This window comes from Erpetoichthys calabaricus, chromosome 4, assembly GCF_900747795.2.
Source record: "Erpetoichthys calabaricus chromosome 4, fErpCal1.3, whole genome shotgun sequence".
In the NCBI taxonomy this organism is placed as follows: Eukaryota; Metazoa; Chordata; class Cladistia; order Polypteriformes; family Polypteridae; genus Erpetoichthys; species Erpetoichthys calabaricus.
In genome coordinates, this window is record NC_041397.2 from 194,486,316 (window position 1) to 194,509,479 (window position 23,164).

The 23,164-nt window shown below is 38.0% G+C and overlaps 1 protein-coding gene across 2 annotated transcripts in view; it reads left to right on the forward strand.

Moving 5' to 3' along the window:
- Nucleotides 1-23,164, forward strand: part of map6a (microtubule-associated protein 6a) — a 57,120-nt gene that overhangs the window by 24,912 nt on the left and 9,044 nt on the right. For both annotated transcript variants that reach the window (XM_028800122.2, XM_028800123.2), the window contains exon 2: nt 20,364-20,541. In XM_028800122.2, the coding sequence (XP_028655955.2) occupies nt 20,364-20,541 (178 nt within the window). The remainder of the gene's footprint in view (nt 1-20,363; nt 20,542-23,164) is intronic.

The following is a 23,164-nucleotide window of genomic DNA, read 5'->3' on the forward strand; positions in this document are numbered from 1 at the left end:
AATGTTTTTTTCCAAAACCCATAGCACAAGAAGAATTTTAACCAGTATACAGGATCAACCTGTATATCTCCCATTCCTCTCCATGATTCCAAATTAGCATTTTGTGAGTGTATGTGTGGGTGTATGTGAGAGTAAGCCCTGCAGTCCACACTTGGTTCCTATTATGTGCCAGGTTTATGCCACTTGCAGAAATTGATTGAGTTATTTTAAGACTATTTTAAGACTGTGATATATGCATAATATGTTAAAGGATAAGTTTGGTATTTTTCAAGTTGAAGTTCACTTCACTTCAGTTCTTCACAGTGATGGTGTATATTAATTTGCCCCATTAAACTGTGTTCTGAAGCATCTTTTATAAATTTTAATAATATCTTGTCTGTTGGTGAAGCTTACAAATGAATGAAGGTGAATGAAAAAGCTTTAAACTTACCAAATGTGTCCACTCTGAAGGGTTTGATTTAAGAAAACATGCATTTTGCATTTATATGGCATCCTTGTGATAACAAAAGGAAACGAGAAATAATTATATATTCTAGTATAATAATAATAAAACTTTGAAATTAGGCTCTAATTAGATGATTTGTAGCACTGGAAAACTGTATCTATTGAATGCTTTAACACTCAGATTTGAATTGTTCTTTGTTTGGCTGTAAGGTAAAATTTCTTTTGTGCACTATAAATCCAAATTTGTAATTATGAAACCTGACAATAGATTAAGGGGTACTATGGACATTTATTAACCTTGAGCTTACAGAAAGAAGAAAGCTGCACCTCAATGCAATTTTGGGCATAACTCCACTTGCCCCAGGGCTGTCACTGTTGTGTCCTGCTGTTTAATCTTTAATGGATTGGATTAATCTCTAATCTAATCATTTAGCCTCTGAACCTTTGATACTTCAGAACTTGTTCTTCAGCTGAATGAAGTGCCTGGTTTTTTTTTTTTCTTCTTGGTCTCAATGACACAGATACTGCGGTAAAGGTATATTCTCACAATATTTCATCTTAAACTTGTCCCTTCATAAGAGAAAATAGATAAACTGGTGACCCATGCAATAACTGAAATAACAGATACACATTTTACTTTACATAAAAATTCAGGTTTCTCTGTTTGCCTGAAGTGATTCCTGTTCTGTTTTCACATGTCTGCAGACAGAGAGCATGTGTGAGTTTTACTGGCTGCGTGTACATTGAATGTTGTACACGTCACAGTACCTGTATGTGACACATGGTAGCACAGTTATTTAAGAACTGTGATCTATGCAGGTAGAGTTTCCTCACAGGTGGCACAGTGGTAGTGCTGCTGCTTTGCATTAAGGAGACTGTGGAAGATTGTGGGTTCGCTTCCCGGTTCCTCCCTGTGTGGATAGCTCTTTCAGTACTGAGAAAAGCGCTATATAAATGTAATGAATTATTGAATTATTATTATTAAGATGTAGTACTAGGGTGTTGTACCGTGTTAGCCATTATGAATGTAGAGAAAAGCCAAGCAAAATGACACCTTTTATTGGCTAACTAGAAAGATTACAATATGCAAGCTTTCGAGGCAACTCAGGCCCCTTCTTCAGGCAAGATGTAATACAGAAACTGAAGTTTCCTATGTTTATATACACACTCTAGGACAAGAAACAACATTGGTAAATCTTTAAATGAGAGATTTTGTATGTAAAAAATTAATAGATTCATTCAGACTAGGGTTAATTTAGCAAGAGAGAAAAGAACAATGTATTGTCAAGATCTCTGGATAAGATAACTGTCCAACAAAGTCTTTTGAAGTTTGTAATGAGTTTTTCAAAACAATGTGGGTCTGTAGACAGGTTGTCTGTCATTCTGAGAGATGTTAACAATCCTCATATCTGGCCATAAAACTCTTGTCTTTATTCAATCCATGTTGTAAAGTATTACATTTTAGCATGAGTTTAACTTCCCATTCCCATTCCCATTCCCATTCCCAAGAGAGAAAAGAATGGGAAGTTAAACTCATGCTAAAATTTAATACTTTACAACATGGATTGAATAAAGACAAGAGTTTTATGGCCAGATATGAGGATTGTTTACATCTCTCAGAATGACAGACAACCTGTCTACAGACCCACATTGTTTTGAAAAAACTCATTACAAACTTCAAAAGACTTTGTTGGACAGTTATCTTATCCAGAGATCTTGACAATACATTGTTCTTTTCTCTCTTGCTAAATTAACCCTAGCCTGAATGAATCTATTAATTTTTTACATACAAAATCTCTCATTTAAAGATTTACCAATGTTGTTTCTTGTCCTAGAGTGTGTATATAAACATAGGAAACTTCAGTTTCTGTATTACATCTTGCCTGAAGAAGGGGCCTGAGTTGCCTCGAAAGCTTGCATATTGTAATCTTTCTAGTTAGCCAATAAAAGGTGTCATTTTGCTTGGCTTTTCTCTATTATTAAGATGAAAATCATCAAACTTCTCATGGAGATCCTAGCACATCCTACCAAAATGGGTCCTTACCAATGTAAGCAAAGGCTTTGTGGAGCTTAATCTCAGAGCATCATGTGTATCCACCATCATGTGCTGAAAAACTTTGCCTACAGTGTCAGTGTACCTCACCAGACCTAGCCACTCAATCAGTCAATTAATCCTAGTTTGATATGGTGCATTTTACAGATCACAATATCACAAGATTACATTACAAAGTACAGTACATTATAAATTACATAGAAGTACAGTATACAGCAAAAAGACAGCAACAGTTCAAGATCTTTGAAAGACATGATGAATCACAGTAAAATAACTAGAGCCTATAAAAGGAAGAATATAAACTACATTATGCAGGATAGCATCAGTAACAATTGATAAACAGCAGAACATAATCAGCGTAATTACAGCAAGTAAAGAAGGTCAGCATTGTATAGCAGAATTCAATGTATAGCTATCTTAAATACAAGTAAAGAAAATGACAGCAGAAATCATCTAGAATTTTAAGAGGCAGTATTCTATATTTTGCAATAAATGTAACTTATGTCCCATAGACCTTTGCAGGTAATGTCTTTGGCCAGTAATACTTTTATAGCTAAAAGAAATAACTTAAAACCTGGCATACTGTAACTACAAGCATACGGACTAATCCATCCATCTAGTATCCAACCCGCTATATCCTAACACAGGGTCTTGGGGGTCTGCTGGAACCAGTCCCAGCCAACACAGGGCGCAAGGCAGGAACAAATCTCGGGCAGGGTGCCAGCCCACCGCAGGCATATGGACTAATCACATCTTAATTCAACTTCAAAATCTGACACTACACAACCTATTTTAAATCACAAAATTTAGATACTGTGTAAGAATTTACATAACTGTAATTTAATGTATGTGTTTCACCTCAGCAGTGCAAAGAATATTTGCTTTCCTATTTAATTTTGTTTAGTTTTTGTCATTTACATCGCTGCTCTCCAAATTAAAGTTGACATTGGAATGTCAACAGTTAAATTCCTTCTTAACTTTTGCTCTTCAGTTTTGTCCTCAGGATGAACTGTAGTCTTATTATAGTGTGATGCATAATTTGTACTAGACTTAGTGATCAGTCTTTCAAAGTAATTGCAGATATGCAAATAAAATTCTCTATTTACTAGACATTTATTGTTGTTTGATGAAGCATTGCATATTTTATTTATAAGTGAGTTAAAGCTGATAACCGGTTACAAATGATGCTATAAGTTAAATGTGAAAATTAAGGGACCTCTAACAACTAATGTGCCGGCATTGTTTTTGCAGTATATTATTTAGAATTAGGATTATACATGTTTTTTTATTTCTTTTGTTATCATAAAATATTCAGGCATTTTACTTTAGTGTTTGAAGAGAAAATGTAATGCTTATACGAGGGACGTTCAAAAAGTTTCCACACTTTCATATTTTCGTTAGAAACGGTGAAGGCGGGAGTAGTAGTAATTGGGCATTAAAAAGTCGGTACGATGCTGGGAAAATTGCATCGCAAATGAAGGTGACTATGTAGAAAAGTGATGTAATTTGTTTTTGAAGTTCTTAATAAATAGAGTCTGCGGTGGTCTGGCGCCCTGCCTGGGATTTGTTTCCTGCCTTGCGCCCTGTGTTGGCTAGGATTGGCTCCAGCAGACCCCTGTGACCCTGTAGTTAGGATATAGCAGATTGGATAATGGATGGATGGATGGATAATAAATAGAGTTAAAAAAGTGTGGAAACTCTTTGAACGTCCTTCATACATTCTGCTTATACATTCTTAATATGAGAATATGGTTATTTAGAATTGAACTTTCAATCTCAGTGGCATGATATGGCAGAAGTTAGCATTTTTTCTTATAGCACTAGGTACCTGATTTTGATAATAAAGCTAGTCCTTGTTTACAATATCTACATTCTCCTTTTGTCTTGATGAGTTTTGTCAAAATATGATATTTCCATTTAAAGATATATTCCTAGGATGATTTTAATTACGGTGCAATTTGAGGTGCCCATTTATAGTGTGGTGTTCAGTCTAATGACCATGCTGCTTGGATAGGCTCTGATTACCCATAACCCAGGTCATAGCACAAGTGGGTACATAAAATGAATGGATGTTTTTTTTAGGCAGCCATACTTACTTTTAAATCTCTCACTTGCACTTTAACTTTATTCAAACACCGCACACAAACATTTGTCTCTTTTTCAAAAGTTTAAACTGTGCTCCACGACAAGACAGAGATGACAGTTCCGTCTCACAATTAAAAGAATGCAAACATATCTTCTTCTTCAAAGGAGTGCGTGTCAGGAGCAGATAATGTCAGAGAGATAGAGAGAAAAGCAAACAAATCAATAGGGCTGTTTGGCTTTTAAGTATGTGAAGCACCGAGGCACAAAGCTGTTGAAGGCGGCAGCTCACACCCCCTCCATCAGTAGCAGAGAAAGAGAGAGAAAGAGAGACAGATAAAAACAAACAATCAAAAATCAATACGTGCCCTTTGTGCTTTTAAGTATGCGAAGTACCGTGCAGCATGTCGCTTCACGAAGCAGCTGCACAGAAGGGAGCAACGTGAAGATAATCTTTCAGCATATTTAGACGAGCGTCCGTATCGTCTAGGTGTGCAAACAGCCCCCCTGCTCAATCTCCCTACGTCAGGATCAGAGAATGTCAGCGCAAGAGAGAGAGAGAGAAAAGTAAGTTGGGTAGCTTCTCAGCCATCTGCCAATAGCGTCCCTTGTATGAAATCAACTGGGCAAACCAACTGAGGAAGCATGTACCAGAAATTAAAAGACCCATTGTCCGCAGAAATCCGCGAACCAGCAAAAAATCCGCGATATATATTTAAATATGCTTACATATAAAATCTGCGATAGAGTGAAGCCGCAAAAGGCAAAGCGTGATATAGCGAGGGATTACTGTAATCTGTGTAAACACATTTTTAAAACAGAAACGTTTTTCATATTTTAGTAGTAAATGACAAAATGTAGGCATAAACTATATAATGTATGAAGCCTGAAGTCCAAAGATCAAGTAAACACTTTCACAAAAGATTCAAGGAATAGACAACAGCTTCATTGGCATAGTGGTAAGATTTGCTGACTTGTAATCAAGAGTCCCCGGTCTGATCCCCACTCACTCCTATATTTGCCGTTTTCAGTAGTGAGCTGCTCCTTTTGTTAATATTATACAGTACACACATACATTTGGTTTGCATCTGTAACACACGGTGTGCATTTATAGGACTTGTAAAAGTTACAGTTTTTTTAACTTTTATTCTCTCTAAATCACGATCACGATACATACTGATGCCCCACCCAGGGATCTGATGCTGTTATTTTTCATTTGAACCGGAATAACTGGAGATGTGAGTGGTGTTTTGAGACAATGGAACTGGACATTCTCTCATCTGGAGGGATAAACACTGACACAAACGCTGGCGAATCTGCCTTCTTCGTATCTCACAGTCACTTGATTTTTTTTATTCAGTTTTATGGTGTATGATGTCAAAAAAACACAGACGTAGGTATATATGATATTTGGAATTATTCGTTTTATGACCTGTAAAGTACTTTGTGGCACAGATGCAACATTATTCATATTATTCATATTCATTCGCATAACACCTTGTGGTTTGTAATCAGTGACTGCGTGTTTTTTTTTCCCCGATCTTGCCAGTCCCCACATGTTGCTGTATGCTGTTTCTTTTGTACTCCAGGACATGCAGAGGATAGAATAGTACAGAGTAGTAAGTTCAGCGCTATATGCAATCATCAGAATCAAATGTTAACTGTTCACACACATGCAAGGATTGCCTTTCCTACGTTTACAACGTGTGTGTACCTGTTACAATGTACACGTTTCTCTCTATGCTGTGGTTCCTATTACACACCTGAAAGAAAGAGACAATATATGTGAAAACATCATTACACCAATGCAATATTATTTGAAAATGAACAGCGTCAGATCGGGTGTGGATTTATGTTGGTGCTACTACTGAAAGAAAAAAAAAGATCAACATGTGCGTTGATCCTGCAGCACTGAATAAGCTCACGTGCTCTAACATCCCCCCCCCCAAGAATCTGTCTCTAAGAAACAGCGCAAGTACAGACGCAAACCAAGTGTGATCAAGAGTCCCCGGTTCAATCCCCACTCACTCCTATATTTGCTGTTTTCAGTAGTAAGCTGCTCTTTTTGTTAATATTATACAGTACACACATACACTTTGGTACTTGCGCTGTTACTTAGAGTCAGATCGGGGGGGGGGGGGGGGGGGAATGTTAGAGCATGTGAGCTTATTCAATGGAGCAGGATCAACGCACATGTTGATCTTTTTTTTCTTTCAGTACATGTGCCTTTCCTGTTTATTTATATATCTAGAGACTTTTCTGCCTGTCTGTCTCTCTATTACACAGTGGTCTGTCTGTCTGTGTGTTATGGATCTTAAAAATAACAATTATAAGGACACTTGTTCATGTTAATTGTAGTCTCAATTGTTAAAAAATATTTTAAAAGGAGCATCCCACATGAAAATATAACGATCTCATTAACTGACAGTACATACCAATTTATAAATTTTATGTCCGTTTGAAGTTAAAAAGAAAAAAAAAAAAAAGAACACTTTCTCCTCAACGGGGAATCGAACTCAGGTCTCTAATGGACAGCAAATCTTACTGCTGTGCCACAGAAGCTGTTATACTGTTCTTGAACCTTTTGTGAAAGTGTTTATTTGATGTTTGGACTTCATGCTGCTTCACACATTCTATAGTTTATGCCTACATTTTGTAACATTTATTACTAAAATATGAAAAAGTTTCTATTTTAACAATGTGTTTACACAGATTACTGTAGAAACGGAACACACATGAAATGCGTGTGTTCCAAATAACAATCTATTATTTCCACTCTAAAACTCCACTTCACTCCCAGATAATCAATCAAGGCATGAGCTGGGAGATGCTCGTGCATGTTCTAAGTCGGTGGGGGGATGGAATAGCCAGCTGCTTGCAACTTGTTTTTATCGGCACATTTAGAGGACAAAGCACGCTGGCGGAGAGGTGCGAATGGTTTTAAGGTGGGCCAGATCTACAAGTTTTTTCGTAGACTCTGGTAATTCTAGTGGCCAATTGAAATTGTCACTGCGTGTGAATATGGTGTGTGTGTGTGTGTGTGTGTGTGTATGTGAGTGAGAGTGGTCACATGATGAACTACAGCCCAGTCCTGGTTTCAAACTTTTGCCCAATTATAATGACAGTCTTTGGCTGAAATAGATTGAGAAGGCTCTAGGACTTACCTACTGAACCCAGTCCATTCAGGCCTAAAGTACCTGCCCCACACAATTTCTAAAAGCACACAAATACTATGCCTGGTGTACATTTTTTAAGTTGTTTTGGTGTTGTGGCAGATACCCCGTTAAGTACTTGACAGTGATTTATGATAGGTCATAAGGAGGAGTGTCCTTGACTGACTTAGAACTACTGCATGTCACTGGGCCTTTAATCTTTGATTGATTTGGTTGGACACCTGTATCAGTTCATCTGCCTTTTTTCAGTTGAACTTAGCATGGTCTTTCCCATTTCTTCTGTACTCTCCATTATTTCCTTGATTTTAAAGTTGTTTTATCCACATTTTGATCCCCTAATCTTCTGTGCTCTTTGAAGTTAAGTAGAATTGAGAAACATTTTAACACGTCTAATTTGGCATAAAAACAACCATCTTCTAAAGTGTAGTTCTTCATGTTGGTGGTAGCCCCATCTCTTTTGCACCTTGGCACTCTTGGTGTCTTGGTGCTTATGACAAATTCCTGGATTAGAACATTTGAGTTATTGAGGTCTAGGTTTGCTGTTCCCTTTTCTTCCTTCTTTTTCTATCTCCCAATCAAATTTGTCTTTAAAGCTAACAATGTCCCACTATCTTATATACAGTATATAACTTTAACCCAGTAGAGTCCTTCAGTGCATCTGTATGAAAGGTGTCTTCTAGAGCTGATACTTTCTGTCTGGCAGCATGATTTCACTTTTCCTCCCAAGTCTTACAAAGTTACCTTTAATAACATCTCTTCATTCCCTAAAATCCCAAATTATTAGTATGTTCAGTTTAAATTTGTGCTTTTCCTATACTTCACTCCTCATAAATTTTGTTGTATGCATCTGGCTGTAGATTGTAACTCTTATCTCTATCCCACTGGCATATTTCTTCTTTCTGGAGAGGTGTTTCTGACCTTCTATCTTTCGTTCTGTTAATATTAATTTTCTGTCTCATATAGTCCTTCTTCTGGACTGTTGTGCTCTGTCATGTACTGTATATATAGTAAAAGCTATTTTCACTCAGTACAATTTCTGTTTAATCAGTGCTGGACCAGGAGTGGAAGTCCCCTGATTCTCTCTTTCCTTTATTTCAGAAAACCCTCTTTGTTTAACACTAGAATTACTAGAACCTACGAAAAAACTCGTAGATCCAGCCCACCTTTAATCCGTTCGCACCTCTCCATCAGCGTCTTTTGTCCTGTAAATGTACCGATAAAGACAAGCAACCTGCTATTCCATCCCTCCACAGCCGCAGAACGTGCAAAAAGTTCTCCCAAGTCATGCCTTGATTGATTATCTGGAGTGAAGTGCTGGAGTTTTAAAGTGGAAATAATAGATCATTATTTGGAACACATGCATTTCATGTGTGTTCCATTTCTACAATATTAAACACATTGATAAAACAGAAACGTTTGTCATATTTTAGTAGTAAATGACAAAATGTTGGCAGAAACTATATAATGTGTGAAGCCTGAATTCCAAAGATCAAAAAAACAACTTCCGTGGCATAGCGGTAAGATTTGCTGACTTGTGATCAAGAGCCCCTGGTTCGATCCCGACTACCTCCTATATTTGCCGTTTTCAGTAGTGAGCTGCTCTTATTGTTAATATTATACAGTACACACATACATTTGGTTTGCATCTGTAACAGACGGTGTACATTTATAATACTTGTGAAAGTTACCGTTTTATTTTCACTTTTATTCTCTCAGTCACGAGCACGATATATACTACTCCCCCCCCCACCCCCCCCACCCCCCCACTCAGGGATCTGACGCTGTTACTTTTTATTTGAAACTGGGAATAACTGTAGATGTGAGTGGTGTTTTGAGGCAATGGAACTGGACATTCTCTAATCTGGAGGGATAAAACCTGACACACAAACGCTGGTGAATCTGCCTTCTTTATATCTCACCGTCACTTGATTTTTTTTTATTCAGTTTTATTGAGTGTTCCTGCTCGCGCTGAATTAGTATGCAACAAAAAAAAACAACAGAGACATAGGTATATATGATATTTGGAATTATTCATTTTATGACCTGTATAGTATATTTCGGAAAACATTGTGGCATGGATACAACATTATTCATATTCATTCGCATAACATATTGCGCTTGTAATCAGTGACCGCGTGTTTTTTTTTTTTTCCCGATCTTGCCAGTGTCCACTTTTGGGTGCACAGTGCTGTTTCTTTTGTACTCCAGGACATGCAGACGAAAGAACAGTACAGAGAGGTAAGTTCAGCGCTATCTGCAATCATCACATTCAAATGTTAACAGTTCACACATATGCAAGGACTGTCCTTCCTACATTTATGACATGTGTACCTGTTGCAATGCGCATACTTCTCTCTGTGCTTTGGTTATAATTACATTGAAACGGCACCTGACACTGACCCAGTTTACTATCCTGTGGGAAGCGGCTGTCTTGGAACAGAAGCTTGTCAATGATAGATAGATAGATAGATAGATAGATAGATAGATAGATAGATAGATAGATAGATAGATAGATAGATAGATAGATAGATAGATAGATAGATAGATAGATAGATAGATAGATAGATAGATAGATAGATAGATAGATAGATAGATAGATACTTTATTAATCCCAGGGGGGAAATTCACATACTCCAGCAGCAAAAAATATTAAATTAAAGAGTAATAAAAAATGCAGGTAAAAAACAGACAATAACTTGAATAATGTTCAACGTTTACCCCCTCTGGTGGAATTGAAGAGTCGCATAGTTTGGGGGAGGAATGATCTTCTCAGTCTGTCAGTGGAGCAGGACAGTGACAGCAGTCTGTCGCTGAAACTGCTCCTCTGTCTGGACATGACACGGTTTAGTGGATGCAGTGGATTCTCCATAATTGATAGGAGCCTGCTGAGTGCCCATTGCTCTGCTACGGATGTCAAACCGTCCAGCTCTATGCCAACAATAGAGCCTGCCTTCCTCACCAGTTTGTCCAGGCGTGAGGCATCCTTCTTCTTAATGCTGCCTCCCCAGCACACCACTGCGTAGAAGAGGGGCACTCGCCACAACCATCTGATAGAACATCTGCAGCATCTTACTGCAGATGTTGAAGGATGCCAGTCTTCTAAGGAAGTACAGGCGGCTCTGTCCTTTCTTGCACAGAGAATCAGTATTGGCAGTCCAGTCCAATTTATCGTCCAGCTGCACTCCCAGGTATTTATAGGTCTGCACCCTCTGCACACAGTCACCTCTGATGATCACGGGGTCCATGAGGGGCCTGGGTCTCCTAAAATCCACCACCAGTTCCTTGGTTTTGCTGGTGTTCAGTTGTAGGTGGTTTAAGTCACACCATTTAACAAAGTCCTTGATGAGATTTCTATACTCCTCCTCCTGCCCACTCCTGATGCAGCCCACGATAACAGTGTCGTCAGCAAACTTTTGCACGTGGCAGGACTCCGAGTTATATTGGAAGTCCGATGTATATAGGCTGAACAGGACCGGAGAAAGTACAGTCCCCTGCGGCGCTCCTGTGTTGCTGACCACAATGTCAGATCTGCAATTCCTGAGACGCACATACTGAGGTCTGTTTGTAAGATAGTCCACGATCCATGCCACCAGGTATGAATCTACTCCCATCTCTGTCAGCTTGTCTCTAAGGAGCAGAGGTTGGATGGTGTTGAAGGCACTAGAGAAGTCTAGAAACATAATTCTTACAGCACCACTGCCTCTGTCCAAGTGGGAGAGGGATCGATGTAGCATATAGATGATGGCATCTTCCGCTCCCACCTTCTTCTGGTATGCAAACTGCAGAGGGTCGAGGGCGTGTTGGACCTGTGGCCTCAGGTGGTGAGGCAGCAGCCGCTCCATGGTCTTCATCACATGTGATGTTAGAGCGACAGGCCGGAAGTCATTCAGCTCACCAGGACGTGATACCTTTGGGACTGGGGTGATGCAAGATGTTTTCCAAAGCCTCGGGACTTTCCCCTGTTCCAGGCTCAGGTTGAAGATGCGCTGTAGAGGACCCCCCAGCTCTGATGCACAGACCTTCAGCAGTCGTAGCGATACTCCATCTGGACCTGCTGCTTTGCTGGCACGAAGTTTCCTCAGCTCTCTGCTCACTTGCGCTGCTGTAATTGTGGGTGGGGATGTCTCTCCTATGTTGGTATCAGCAGAAGGATGTGTAGAGAGTGCAGTACTCCGAGGTGAGAGTGGGTTAGGGTGGTCAAACCTGTTAAAGAAGATGTTCATTTGGTTTGCTCTCTTCACGTCTCTCTCGATGGAGGTACCCCGCTTCGAGCTGCAGCCAGTGATGATCTTCATCCCATCCCACACTTCCTTCATGCTGTTGTTCTGCAACTTCTGCTCCAGCTTTCTCCTGTACTGCTCTTTCGCCGCCCTGAGCTGGACTCGGAGTTCCTTCTGCACGCGCTTGAGCTCATGCTGATCACCGTCTTTAAAGGCCCTTTTCTTCGGGTTCAAAAGGCCCTTGATGTCACTTGTAATCCATGGCTTGTTGTTAGCATAGCAGCGTACAGTTCTTACTGGAACTACAGTGTCCATACAGAAGTTGATGTAGTCAGTAGTGCAGTCAACAACCTCCTCAATGTTCTCACTATGTGATCCCTGCAGGATATCCCAGTCTGTAGTTCCAAAACATTGTCTCAGAGCATTCTCAGCCTCCGGGGTCCACTTCCTGAATGATCGTGTGGTTACAGGTAGGACTCTCACTTTTGGTTTGTAGTGAGGCTGAAGCAGAACCATGTTTGGATTTTGTATTTTTGCTGCATGAGATTGTCAGTGCTCATTGCTGTTACCTCTAATTCTAGGATTACAGATACATGTTCTAAAGTCTCCTTCATAATCTGCATAAATTGATTGTTTTGAAAGTCCTGTTGTATTAAAAATAAGAACGAAGGATTAGAGTATATGGGTTGTTAATTGTGAAGTGTATAGAGATTGTATTATACTATAGTATACAAGGTACACACTTAACATCAACACCACCATCTGTTACATAAATATTGTATTTAATCCTTAGGAATTAAAAAAATAACCCAGCTACCACAGAGGATAAATACAACTAGGAGCAGGTTTGTAATGTAATTACATTTCATTAATTATTTTCTTAAACCACGTCTTCAGGTACAGGACTGCAGTGACCTGGAGCTTGTTCCAGAAGTATTAGGTGCAAAGTAGAACTCAGCACTGGATACAATTGTAGTCAGTTGCAGAATACAGTCCTGCACATAACCAGACTCATTCCTACAGAGCCAGTTATGAAATACCAGTTAAATTAATATCTTTGAGAAGTTGGAGGTAATTCAAATACCCACAGTAAACTGCAGCAAATGGTAAAACTACAAGGAACTGAACCCACTGTCAAATTCATCCATCCATTTTCCAACCCGCTGAATCCGAACACAGGGTCACGGGGGTCTGCTGGAGCCAATCCCAGCCAACACAGGGCAGAAACCAATCCTGGGCAGGGTGCCAACCCACCGCAGGACACACACAAACACACCCACACACCAAGCACACACTAGGGCCAAATTAGAATCGCCAGTCCACCTAACCAGCATGTCTTTGGACTGTGGGAGGAAACCGGAGGAAACCCACACAGACACGGGGAGAACATGCAAACTCCATGCAGGGAGGACCCGGGAAGCGAACCCAGGTCCCCAGGTCTCCCAACTGCGAGACAGCAGCGCTACCCACTGTGCCACCGTGCCGCCCCCTGTCAAATTCAGTGACCTGTTATTCCACAACAAACATACATGACAGATATAAGAAAAGTTTCCTTTCTTTAATCTGAACAGTTACTGATTTCAAAATAATTAAAATGTTTTAACAGTCCAGTAAGTGGGAAATCCCTCATAATCCCACACAATCAGAACCCAAACATAATAGAAAACGGCAATCTGTTAATCTCCATATAATCTGGGCAAAGTAAAGAAATTACATTTCCCATAATTACTTGAATTTTTCTCCTGCAGTGAAACAGGGTGACTGGATCCATCGGACAATTATTTGTTGCTCAGCTGTTATTGTGTCTGACTCTCAACCTTCACCATATGCGTGATGAGCCCACATAGTGGGTCCACAATGTTTTTTTTAAATAACCATGATAAGGCAATGTGAGTCACAATTACCAGGTAATTGCTGTGGTAAACCTTAGTTCTGGGCCTGGCTCCAGCAGTGGGTCCCAATACCTCTATTCTGGGCAAAGTTCACTTTGATTTAAAAAAGACTATTATTAGAGTCTTTAATTAAATGTTGTCTGACCTCTCCCATTAGAACATTTTTTGAAGAAGAAAGGCAAGCTTGAAAAGGTACTGTATATAGGAGTGAGTCTGTATTTGAGAGGGCTTCTAATGGGAGATGAGACACACCTTGAGTTTAAGTAGAAAGATGCAGGTGTGTTATAGATAATCCAGCTGGAGTCTACAGTTTATTTTAACTATAAAATATAAAGAATACACTTTAACATAAGACATGAACCTTATACACACTTAGTTATGCAGGAACTTAATTTAAAAATGTTTTAAAAGAAAAACAAAACCAGAATGCACTGGTTCTAATAACAAGAACTGGTGATTAGTATTGACACTAAAAATCCTGGCTGAATCATATTTGTCAAATTGTATAAAAAAAACAAAGACGATTAGGCTGACTCTGGTAATTATAGGCTAGTTAGGTAATGGAATCATTTATGAATTACAAGAAAATGAGCACATTATCCTGTATGGTGTATTAGCAGATAGTCAAAATGGGATTGTGTTTCACTAATATCAAAAAGTGTTATGAGGAGGCAACAAAAGCATTTAATTATAGTTTACCAGCATACAGTAGTATTTATCTAAACTTGCATAACGCTTTTAATAAGGTACCTTTTGAGAGGTTTGTCATCTTCTAGAGGCAGGGATTCAGAAAGTAATGTTCAAATGGGGACATAACTGACTTAAGAACAAAAATTTTTTTTTTACTAGGAATTTTTTATGAAGGTTTGGAGGTCAAAAAGAGGAGATATATACAATGGTCAAGAGTCAGTGCTGCTGATGCTACTGTCAACAATTTATATCAGTTACTTAGATTAAAATGTAAACAGAGAATTAATTACATTTTCAGATGACACTAACCTAGTTTGAATCTGCAACTTACCCAGAGTCAGCAAAGTTTATTTCAGTAGATGCCAACAAAAATTATTTTTTCTTCAATTATGTGACCCACAACCTATGAATAGGGTCATAACCTGCATAATATTAGGTAAACCTGCTGCATACAGTATGTCAGTTTAATTTGAAATCTACCCATAACATTAGCTTCTGTCTCAATGTACAACCTCATTGAGCTGTAACATTTTCATTGAAAAGATTTCAGGATGCTTCTCAAATACGGTTTGCTCAATCTGAAAACACACATTTTATTGGGGGAAACCAAAGAGGGTGTGAAGGGAACATTTAAAGAACAGATATCCCTGTGCTTTTGCAAAGTAAAAACAAATATGTAGATACCAAATATTTAGAGAAGAGTAACTTAAAAATAACTGTGATCTTGTTCATTTTCATCAAGGTTTTAAAGGTATAAATGCTCTAGTTGGACCATAGTTCAAATATATGGGTGGACTTGCATTTTGCAAGTTAAAATTAAAAAAATAATAAATAATCCATTAATAAATTGATTAAGGATTGTGCTTGATGGTCAACTTTAAATTGTAACGGAGTAAAAATCATGAAATAAGAATAAAATATTTACTATCTTACCGATTTGAGTATTCCCATTAGACTGAGGTCCACTATGCTCGATGAGTATTTGTAAGAGACTAATTAAACAATCCATTCGTTTAACTGACATTATTATAGATAAAAAAAAACTTTTTATAATTTTAATTTTTTAAATTATTCATTTAAATAACAGGAAAAATCATGTGAAAACTAAAGTGGTATGGAATGGGTCATTGTAACTTAACCTTCAGCTAACTAAATCACCTAAATACAAGCATTGGTGTTATGAATAGATAATTTTTTTAATAGTTTGTTCCTGTGAAAGAAAGAACATTTACTCAATCAAAAATAAAAACCACGACTTTCTTGATATTTTAGTTTAAAATTTAAAAACGGAATAAGAATCTGAAAATCTAATAACATCACATTAAAGTTTGATACATTCTGAAAAGAATGATACAAACATATATACGTAGGTTTTAAAATAAGCCCGATTTAAAGAGTGATAAATAATGTGACATAAAAATCACATAAAATCGCTGCACAAAATCGTTAGGCTTAGAATTTTATATAAAGAGAGTAGATAAGCAACAATTAAATTTTTGTGTTTTTACTGTTCTAATAGTTTTTATTCAAGTTGGTGCCAGAATGAATAAATGATTTTGAACTATATTAAGGGCAACATTTGACATTTTATTAATTATTTTATCATTATAAAGAAAAATAATGTTATCCATATGTAGTGAGATACTGAATCTTGTAATGAAGTCATGAAAATATAAGTGCTATCAAAATTTGTTTTTATGTAGTCAACATTTTTTTTTAGGTTGTAATTATGATAATTGCCCATAAAATTTTAAGAAGTCTTTTATTTAAAGATCAGGAGATGAGTAGTCAAAAAATAAAGTAATAGGTGTTTCCAGGAAGTCAGATATTTGCCTTTAAACAGAAGCCAAATTGTTAGGTAAAAATCAGCATCAATAAAGATGTTTCATGGGACTGTAAGCCAGAAGATTAATACATCAATTAAATGAAAGTGATAGATGAGATCCTAAGTCAATGACAAAGACCAAAACTGACAAATAGAGAATAGTAAATCACACACTAGGTTTTTTGAGAGCTATATATAAAATGTGCGATGCCAACCTTTTTTCCATTGCAATGACAATGTCACATGTTGCATACTTCCTGACAACCATGCAACACAAAGGTACAAAATGGTGGCCTTAAAACGAAACAATAGAGTGTGGTGGGAGAATGTATTAAATATTAAATGGTATTGAAAATTAACAGATGAAGCACAAAGATATGACAAGTTTTCAGGCTGTTGTAAAGTGCAATTGAATTGTGTGGGTGTATATATAGAATATAATGTTTGATGTGGCAGTGAACAACTGTTCGGTGCCACATCACATAATCGCCATTATCGCGTACATTGAATCTAAATCTGTAACAAAGCTGCAACGGAGATTTTGCATTAAGTTTAATATGTAGGGTTCCATCTTTCACCTTTACACCTGATGCAGTTACATTGATCTTATGTGTGACTGGAAATTTCTTGTGGGGAGGGCTTCTGTTCTCTTTCTCCAATGTAGAACTCTCATCTTCATCTGAGTTCACGCTTTTATTTGAAAACTAACAGTGTCAGATCTGGGGGAGCATGAATGCGACTGAGAGAATAAAACTGAACCGGCTGTTACAGATTCAAATCAAATGTATGTTTTTATTGTAACAATAAGAGCAGCTCACTACTCAAAATGGTAATGTTTATGAGACAGCGTTGTCAGCATTGTACCCTAACCCAATTTTCTTCGTTTATATTCTTGGATAAAAGTGTTTATTTGATATTTGCACTTCCATCTTCACACAGTATACTCTTCACATCAAAATTTTGTCATTAGTATTATAACATGAAAAAAGTTTCAGTTTTAGTTACTGTGTGTGTTCAATGTTTCTTGCCTCGCTTTTCCTGTCATCCTACGTTTACCCAGACCGTTGTAGACATGGAACACACGTGAAATGCATGTTTTCCAAATAACAATATATTATTTACCCTATACAATTTCAGACACCTCACACCCAGATAAACATACTTGAGCTGGTAGAACTTTTTGTCCAACTTGAGCTGTGTCAGTGGGGGATGGGAGAGCAGGCGGCTTACTGCTTGTGCTGATCGACACATTTGCAAAACAAAGATGCTGATGAGGAGGTGTGAGGGAATTTAAGGAGGTCCGGCATTACAACTTTTTTCGTAGGCTTCAGGGATTCTAGTGTTAAATATTGCACAACTGAAAGAATTTTGCATGGAGAAGTGGGAAAGCTGATGTCTGAGACTGATAGACACTTATAGGAAACCCTACTTGAAGTTGTTTCTGACAAAGGGGCAATACTAGTTAATAGAGCCATGGGTGTACTGACATTTTCCACAGACAGAAATTGCATACAGTGGAACCTCGGTTCACAAACGTCTCGGTACACGTACAAATCGGTTTACGACCAAAAAGTTCGCCAAACTTTTGCCTCGGTTCACGACCACACACTCGGTATACGAACAAGCCAGTTTCCCTTTCGGTTTGTACATGTTCAGTCTCTCCCTGTGCATTTCCTGTGCAGCAAGCAAGAGAGAGAGAGAGCAAGAGAGCACGCGACCGCGACACAAACACATACACACACACACAGGCAGCGCGAGAGAGAGAGCCGCGCACACACACAGGCAGCACGAGAGAGAGACAGACGCACACACACAGGCAGCGGGAGCGAGAGAGAGGGCTGGACTCATAAGGTAGGAAGGCAGTTAAAGAATGCACTGTGCTTGATTTTGTTTTCACTTCTGTTTACAGCAATCCGTTCAAAGCGTGCATTGTTGCAATGTTACTTTTCTTGGTGGTTTATTAAATTACGGATTTTTTCAAATGTTCATTTTTTCCCTGTGCTTAAAACTCATTAAAAACAAAAAGTGTTTTTAGCCAGCGGTTGGTAGCGCTATAGCGTGAACTATTGCAGTGTTAGTTTTCTCTTGTTCAAGGTTTTCTCAGTGTTATTCAATGTTTTTACATTTAGTTTACTATTATGCTGTGCATTCTATGGTTTAATTAACTATATTTGTGCTTAAAAACTAAAAAATATATATTTACATACAGTTCGTATGGTCTGGATCAGATTAATTGTATTTACATACAATCCTATGGGGGAAATTGCTTCGGTTCACGACCAAATCAGTTTACGACCAGAGTTTTGAAACGAATTATGGTCGTGAACCGAGGTTCCACTGTATCTATTTATTTTTCATTGAATTAGTTATTGCAAAGTCAAATTTTCATTGTTTTTTTGTATGTAGTACTAGGGTGTTGTACCATGTTAGCCATTATGGATGTAGTAAAAATTCCCAGTGTTTATATAGATACTAAGACCGATACAGCATTGGAAACCTTTAAGTGAGACATCTTAGGTATGAAAAATTAATAGCCTCTTCAGGCTAAGATTCATTTAGCAAGAGAGCAGAACAATGTATAGTCAAGATCTTTTGATAAGATAATTTGTCCACCAAAGTCTTTTGAAGTTTCTATTGAGTTTTTCAATACAATGTGGATCTGTAGTCAGGATGTCTGGGTCTGTCCTAGAGATGCAAACAATCCTCATATTTGGCCATAAAACTCTTATCTTTATTTAAACCATGTTGTAATGTGTTAAATGTTAGCATGAGTTTAACTTCCAATTCTTTTCTCTCTTGCTATGTTCTGAAGTTTCCCATAAGCACTGTAACTTTAAAGTCACTCTCATAGCGTTCATGGCTGTTGAAGTGGGCTGCTACAGGAACATCTCTGTTGCCATGCTTAATGTGGAACCTGTGTAAGTTAATTTCTTTGGCGGAGTGTTTGTCCAGTTTCTACCACATAGAGTGCAGTGTTGGGACAATTCATACAGAGAATTAGGTAGACCACATTAGATGATCTGCAGGAAAATTATCCCTTTATGCGATGTTCTAGTTGGTAGTGTGATATAACTACACAATCTGTATCATAAATGTAAAGACATGTTTTACATCTTTTCTGTAGGCAGGGAGATGTGCCATTTCCTGTTTGTTCACTAAGGGAGCTTGAGACAATCAGTTGCTGCAAGTTTGGTGGTTGTCTGTATGCCAGGAGGGGTGTTTCTGGAAATACATTTTTCAGCGTTTCATCATTGTTTAGCATTGGCTAAAGTTCCTTTATAATTTTTCAAAGTGCCTCAAGATGTGGGTTAGAGGTGACAACAAGTGGGATGTGGTTCTTGTTGTCTTTGTTTTTATATTCCAGAAGGTTGTCTCTGGGTATGGCAGTAGTTCTTCTTATTTGAGTGTCTGTTGTTTTGGGGGTATAACCTTGTCTGATGAAATCTTGTCTAAGCTCCTGAAAAAAAATGCATTTACTTTTTCACTTATTGTTGATTAAACATGTAAAGATCAGTCAGCTAAAAAATAAAATGAATTTATGACCTTTTTCATTGTAATGTCCTGCATTTTTTATAAAGAGCAGTTAAGACTTTCTGTTAAAGTTCAGTTAAGATATTTCATATGAGTACTGTCAAAGCAGTCCAATAAATAAAAAGAGGTAAATGAATATATACTACAGTAATAATTTGCAAATACATATAATGCCAAAATAGCAGGCAAAAATATGGTGCTCATACTATGGAATCAGGATTTTATGTCTTTGACATTGGGTAAAAATGTAAGGCCCTTAGCTGCCTTCTCCATCATTATTTTGATTTGTTTCTCTGAAATGAGTTTGGAAAAAGTAGGAATTCTGCAAAGGAACTTGAGGAAGAAGGCATGCTCGTCATCAAATTTCCCGGGTGTAATTTATACTTATTTTTTAGACATTAAGATTCTACTAATTTAAATACTGAATAATTAAATTATCTTTTGTCTTTGCAGAAATGAATTCAAAGCCAAGTCTCAATACAAACCACCAGAGGATAAGACTACTCTGGAAACTAGCTACAGTGCCACGTTCAAGGGAGACCAGGGTGGTCATTTGTCAGCAGATAATAAATTGATGGAACGCAGAAGGATACGGAGCCTCTACAGTGAGCCATACAAGGATCCCCCAAAAGTAAGGACTCTTTTAGATATCTTCAAGTACTGAAAATGGTGACCTTCTGAGAAGACTTAATCACTACTCAGATTCAGGCAGAAATTGTAAAAATAATGACCTACAAATAAGACAACCTATATTAGAAAATAATAGAGGATAAAAACATTACCAATGTAATCCAAAAGACACAAAATACACTTAAAATATACAGTAATCCCTCCTCCATCGCGGGGGTTGCGTTCCAGAGCCACCCGCAAAATAAGAAAATCCGCGAGGTAGAAACCTTATGTTTATATGGTTATTTTTATATTGTCATGCTTGGGTCACAGATTTGCGCAGAAACACAGGAGGTTGTAGAGAGACAGGAACGTTATTCAAACACTGCAAACAAACATTTGTCTCTTTTTCAAAAGTTTAAACTGTGCTCCATGACAAGACAGAGATGACAGTTCCGTCTCACAATTAAAAGAATGCAAACATATCTTCCTCTTCAAAGGAGTCAGGAGCAGAGACTGTCATAAAGGCAGAGGAAAATCAATAGGGCTGTTTGGCTTTTAAGTATGCGAAGCACCGTGGCACAAAGCTGTTGAAGGCGGCAGCTCACACCCACTCCGTCAAGAGCACAGAAAAAGAGACAGAGAGACAGAGAAAAACAAGCAAGCAAAAATCAATACGTGCCCTTCGAGCTTTTAAGTATGCGAAGCACCGTGCAGCATGTCGTTTCAGGAAGCAGCTGCACAAAAGATAGCAACGTGAAGATAATCTTTCAGCATTTTTAGACTAGCGTCCGTATCGTCTAGGTGTGTGAACAGCCGCCCTGCTCAATCCCCCTACGTCAGGATCAGAGAAAGTCAGCGCAAGAGAAAGAGAAATGTAAGCTGGGTAGCTTCTCAGCCATCTGCCAATAGCGTCCCTTGTATGAAATCAACTGGGCAAACCAACTGAGGAAGCATGTACCAGAAATTAAAAGACCCATTGTCCGCGATATATATTTAAATATGCTTACATATAAAATCCGCGATGGAGTGAAGCCGCGAAAGGCGAAGCGCGATATAGCGAGGGATTACTGTAGATTTAAACTGAATATACATATCATAAGGGAGGTACAGTGGTTAGTGCTGCTGCTTCATGGTGTTAGTATTCTGAATTTGAGTCCCATACTCAGTTATTATCTACATGGAGTTTACATGTTCTTTCTGTGTCTAAATGTCGTTGTTGTGCTGAGTCAGTGTGTATGTGTCCTATGTGGAACTGCTGCCCTGTCTAGGGTTGGTTTTGGCCTTGCACCTATTATTGCCAGGGTAGCTGCTGAGCCCACATGATTCAACTTTCAGAATGTGAATATGAATGTATATATGTTCATATCATAAATTAAAAAAAATATTTAAGATGCATAATGATTGCATACCCAGTTGTCAGTGAAGGAAAGGAAATAAATTCTAATCTATATGATTTTCTTAAAAAGTCAGGGTTTAATGAACTATCCCACCCACAGGTTAACCTTTGATGATGTTGTGGCACTGCCTTAAACCAATGCTCCGCAACCGGTGTGCCTTGAGCCGATACAGGTGTGACACGGTCAAATAAGACAATTTTCTAAATAATATTTCAACGGTCCTCCTTAGAAACACAGTAACGAGAATACATGCAATGAAATATTCGCGTAAATAGTCATTTCTCTGAAATAATAAATCCCATCGCCTGGCGCCAGTCGCCTACGACGTAGGCCCTACGTAGTCGCCAGACAACTCCGTAGTATGCTTTGATAGGCAGAGCGCTCCGTGCCCTCACCTAGATTCAATTCAAGCCGACGTAGGCCTATTAGTCGTGCTACGTCACATTCACTCGTCTTGCGACAGTAGTTATCATTCATTACTATTAGTTGTGTTGCTGAATTGTGTATGGTTAACGTTCTTCGTGTGATTCATATTTAGTTTTATACCCCTTTAAATATGGATAAATTTTTACGTGGAAAAGATTCGTCTTCACGTACAGATGATGAAGAACCCAGCACAAGTGTTGCAAAAAAAAACAAAGAAGATTGTGAAAAGGAAGTACAACGAAGACTACATTCAATATGGATTCTCGTGGTGTGGTGTAGAAACGGCTCCAAAGCCACAATGCATCATTTGCGGCGATCAGCTATCAAACGAAGCAATGGCACCCAGTAAACTAAATCGCCATCTAAATTCAAACCATCCCAGTTACGCCAAAAAAAGACAAACAACTCTTGTGTTAATTAAAAATGATAAGCGGTCATGCTTAAAAGATCTTGACCAAGAACTTCGGGTTGCGCTGTCAAATATTGAGCCGAATATAAAACTTTTGTGTTCATTGAAACAAGCGCAGGTATCACATTAATCAGTCATTATGTTATAATAATTATTAAGATTGCATAAAAGTAAATATAGTATAGTTTTTATGTATGTATACTTATAATAAATGTATACTTATAATAAAAAATGAAAATTTATTGTAAAATTTGTGTATTAAATTAATATCTATATATCAGTGGCATAGCTGGAGATCATGTTGCCCGGGGCGGTGAAAAATTTGACGCCCTAAAGCTGAAAAATAAATTGGAGTTCATGTTGTCTGGGGCGGTGAAAATTTGACGCCCCAAAGCTGAAAGAAATTTTTT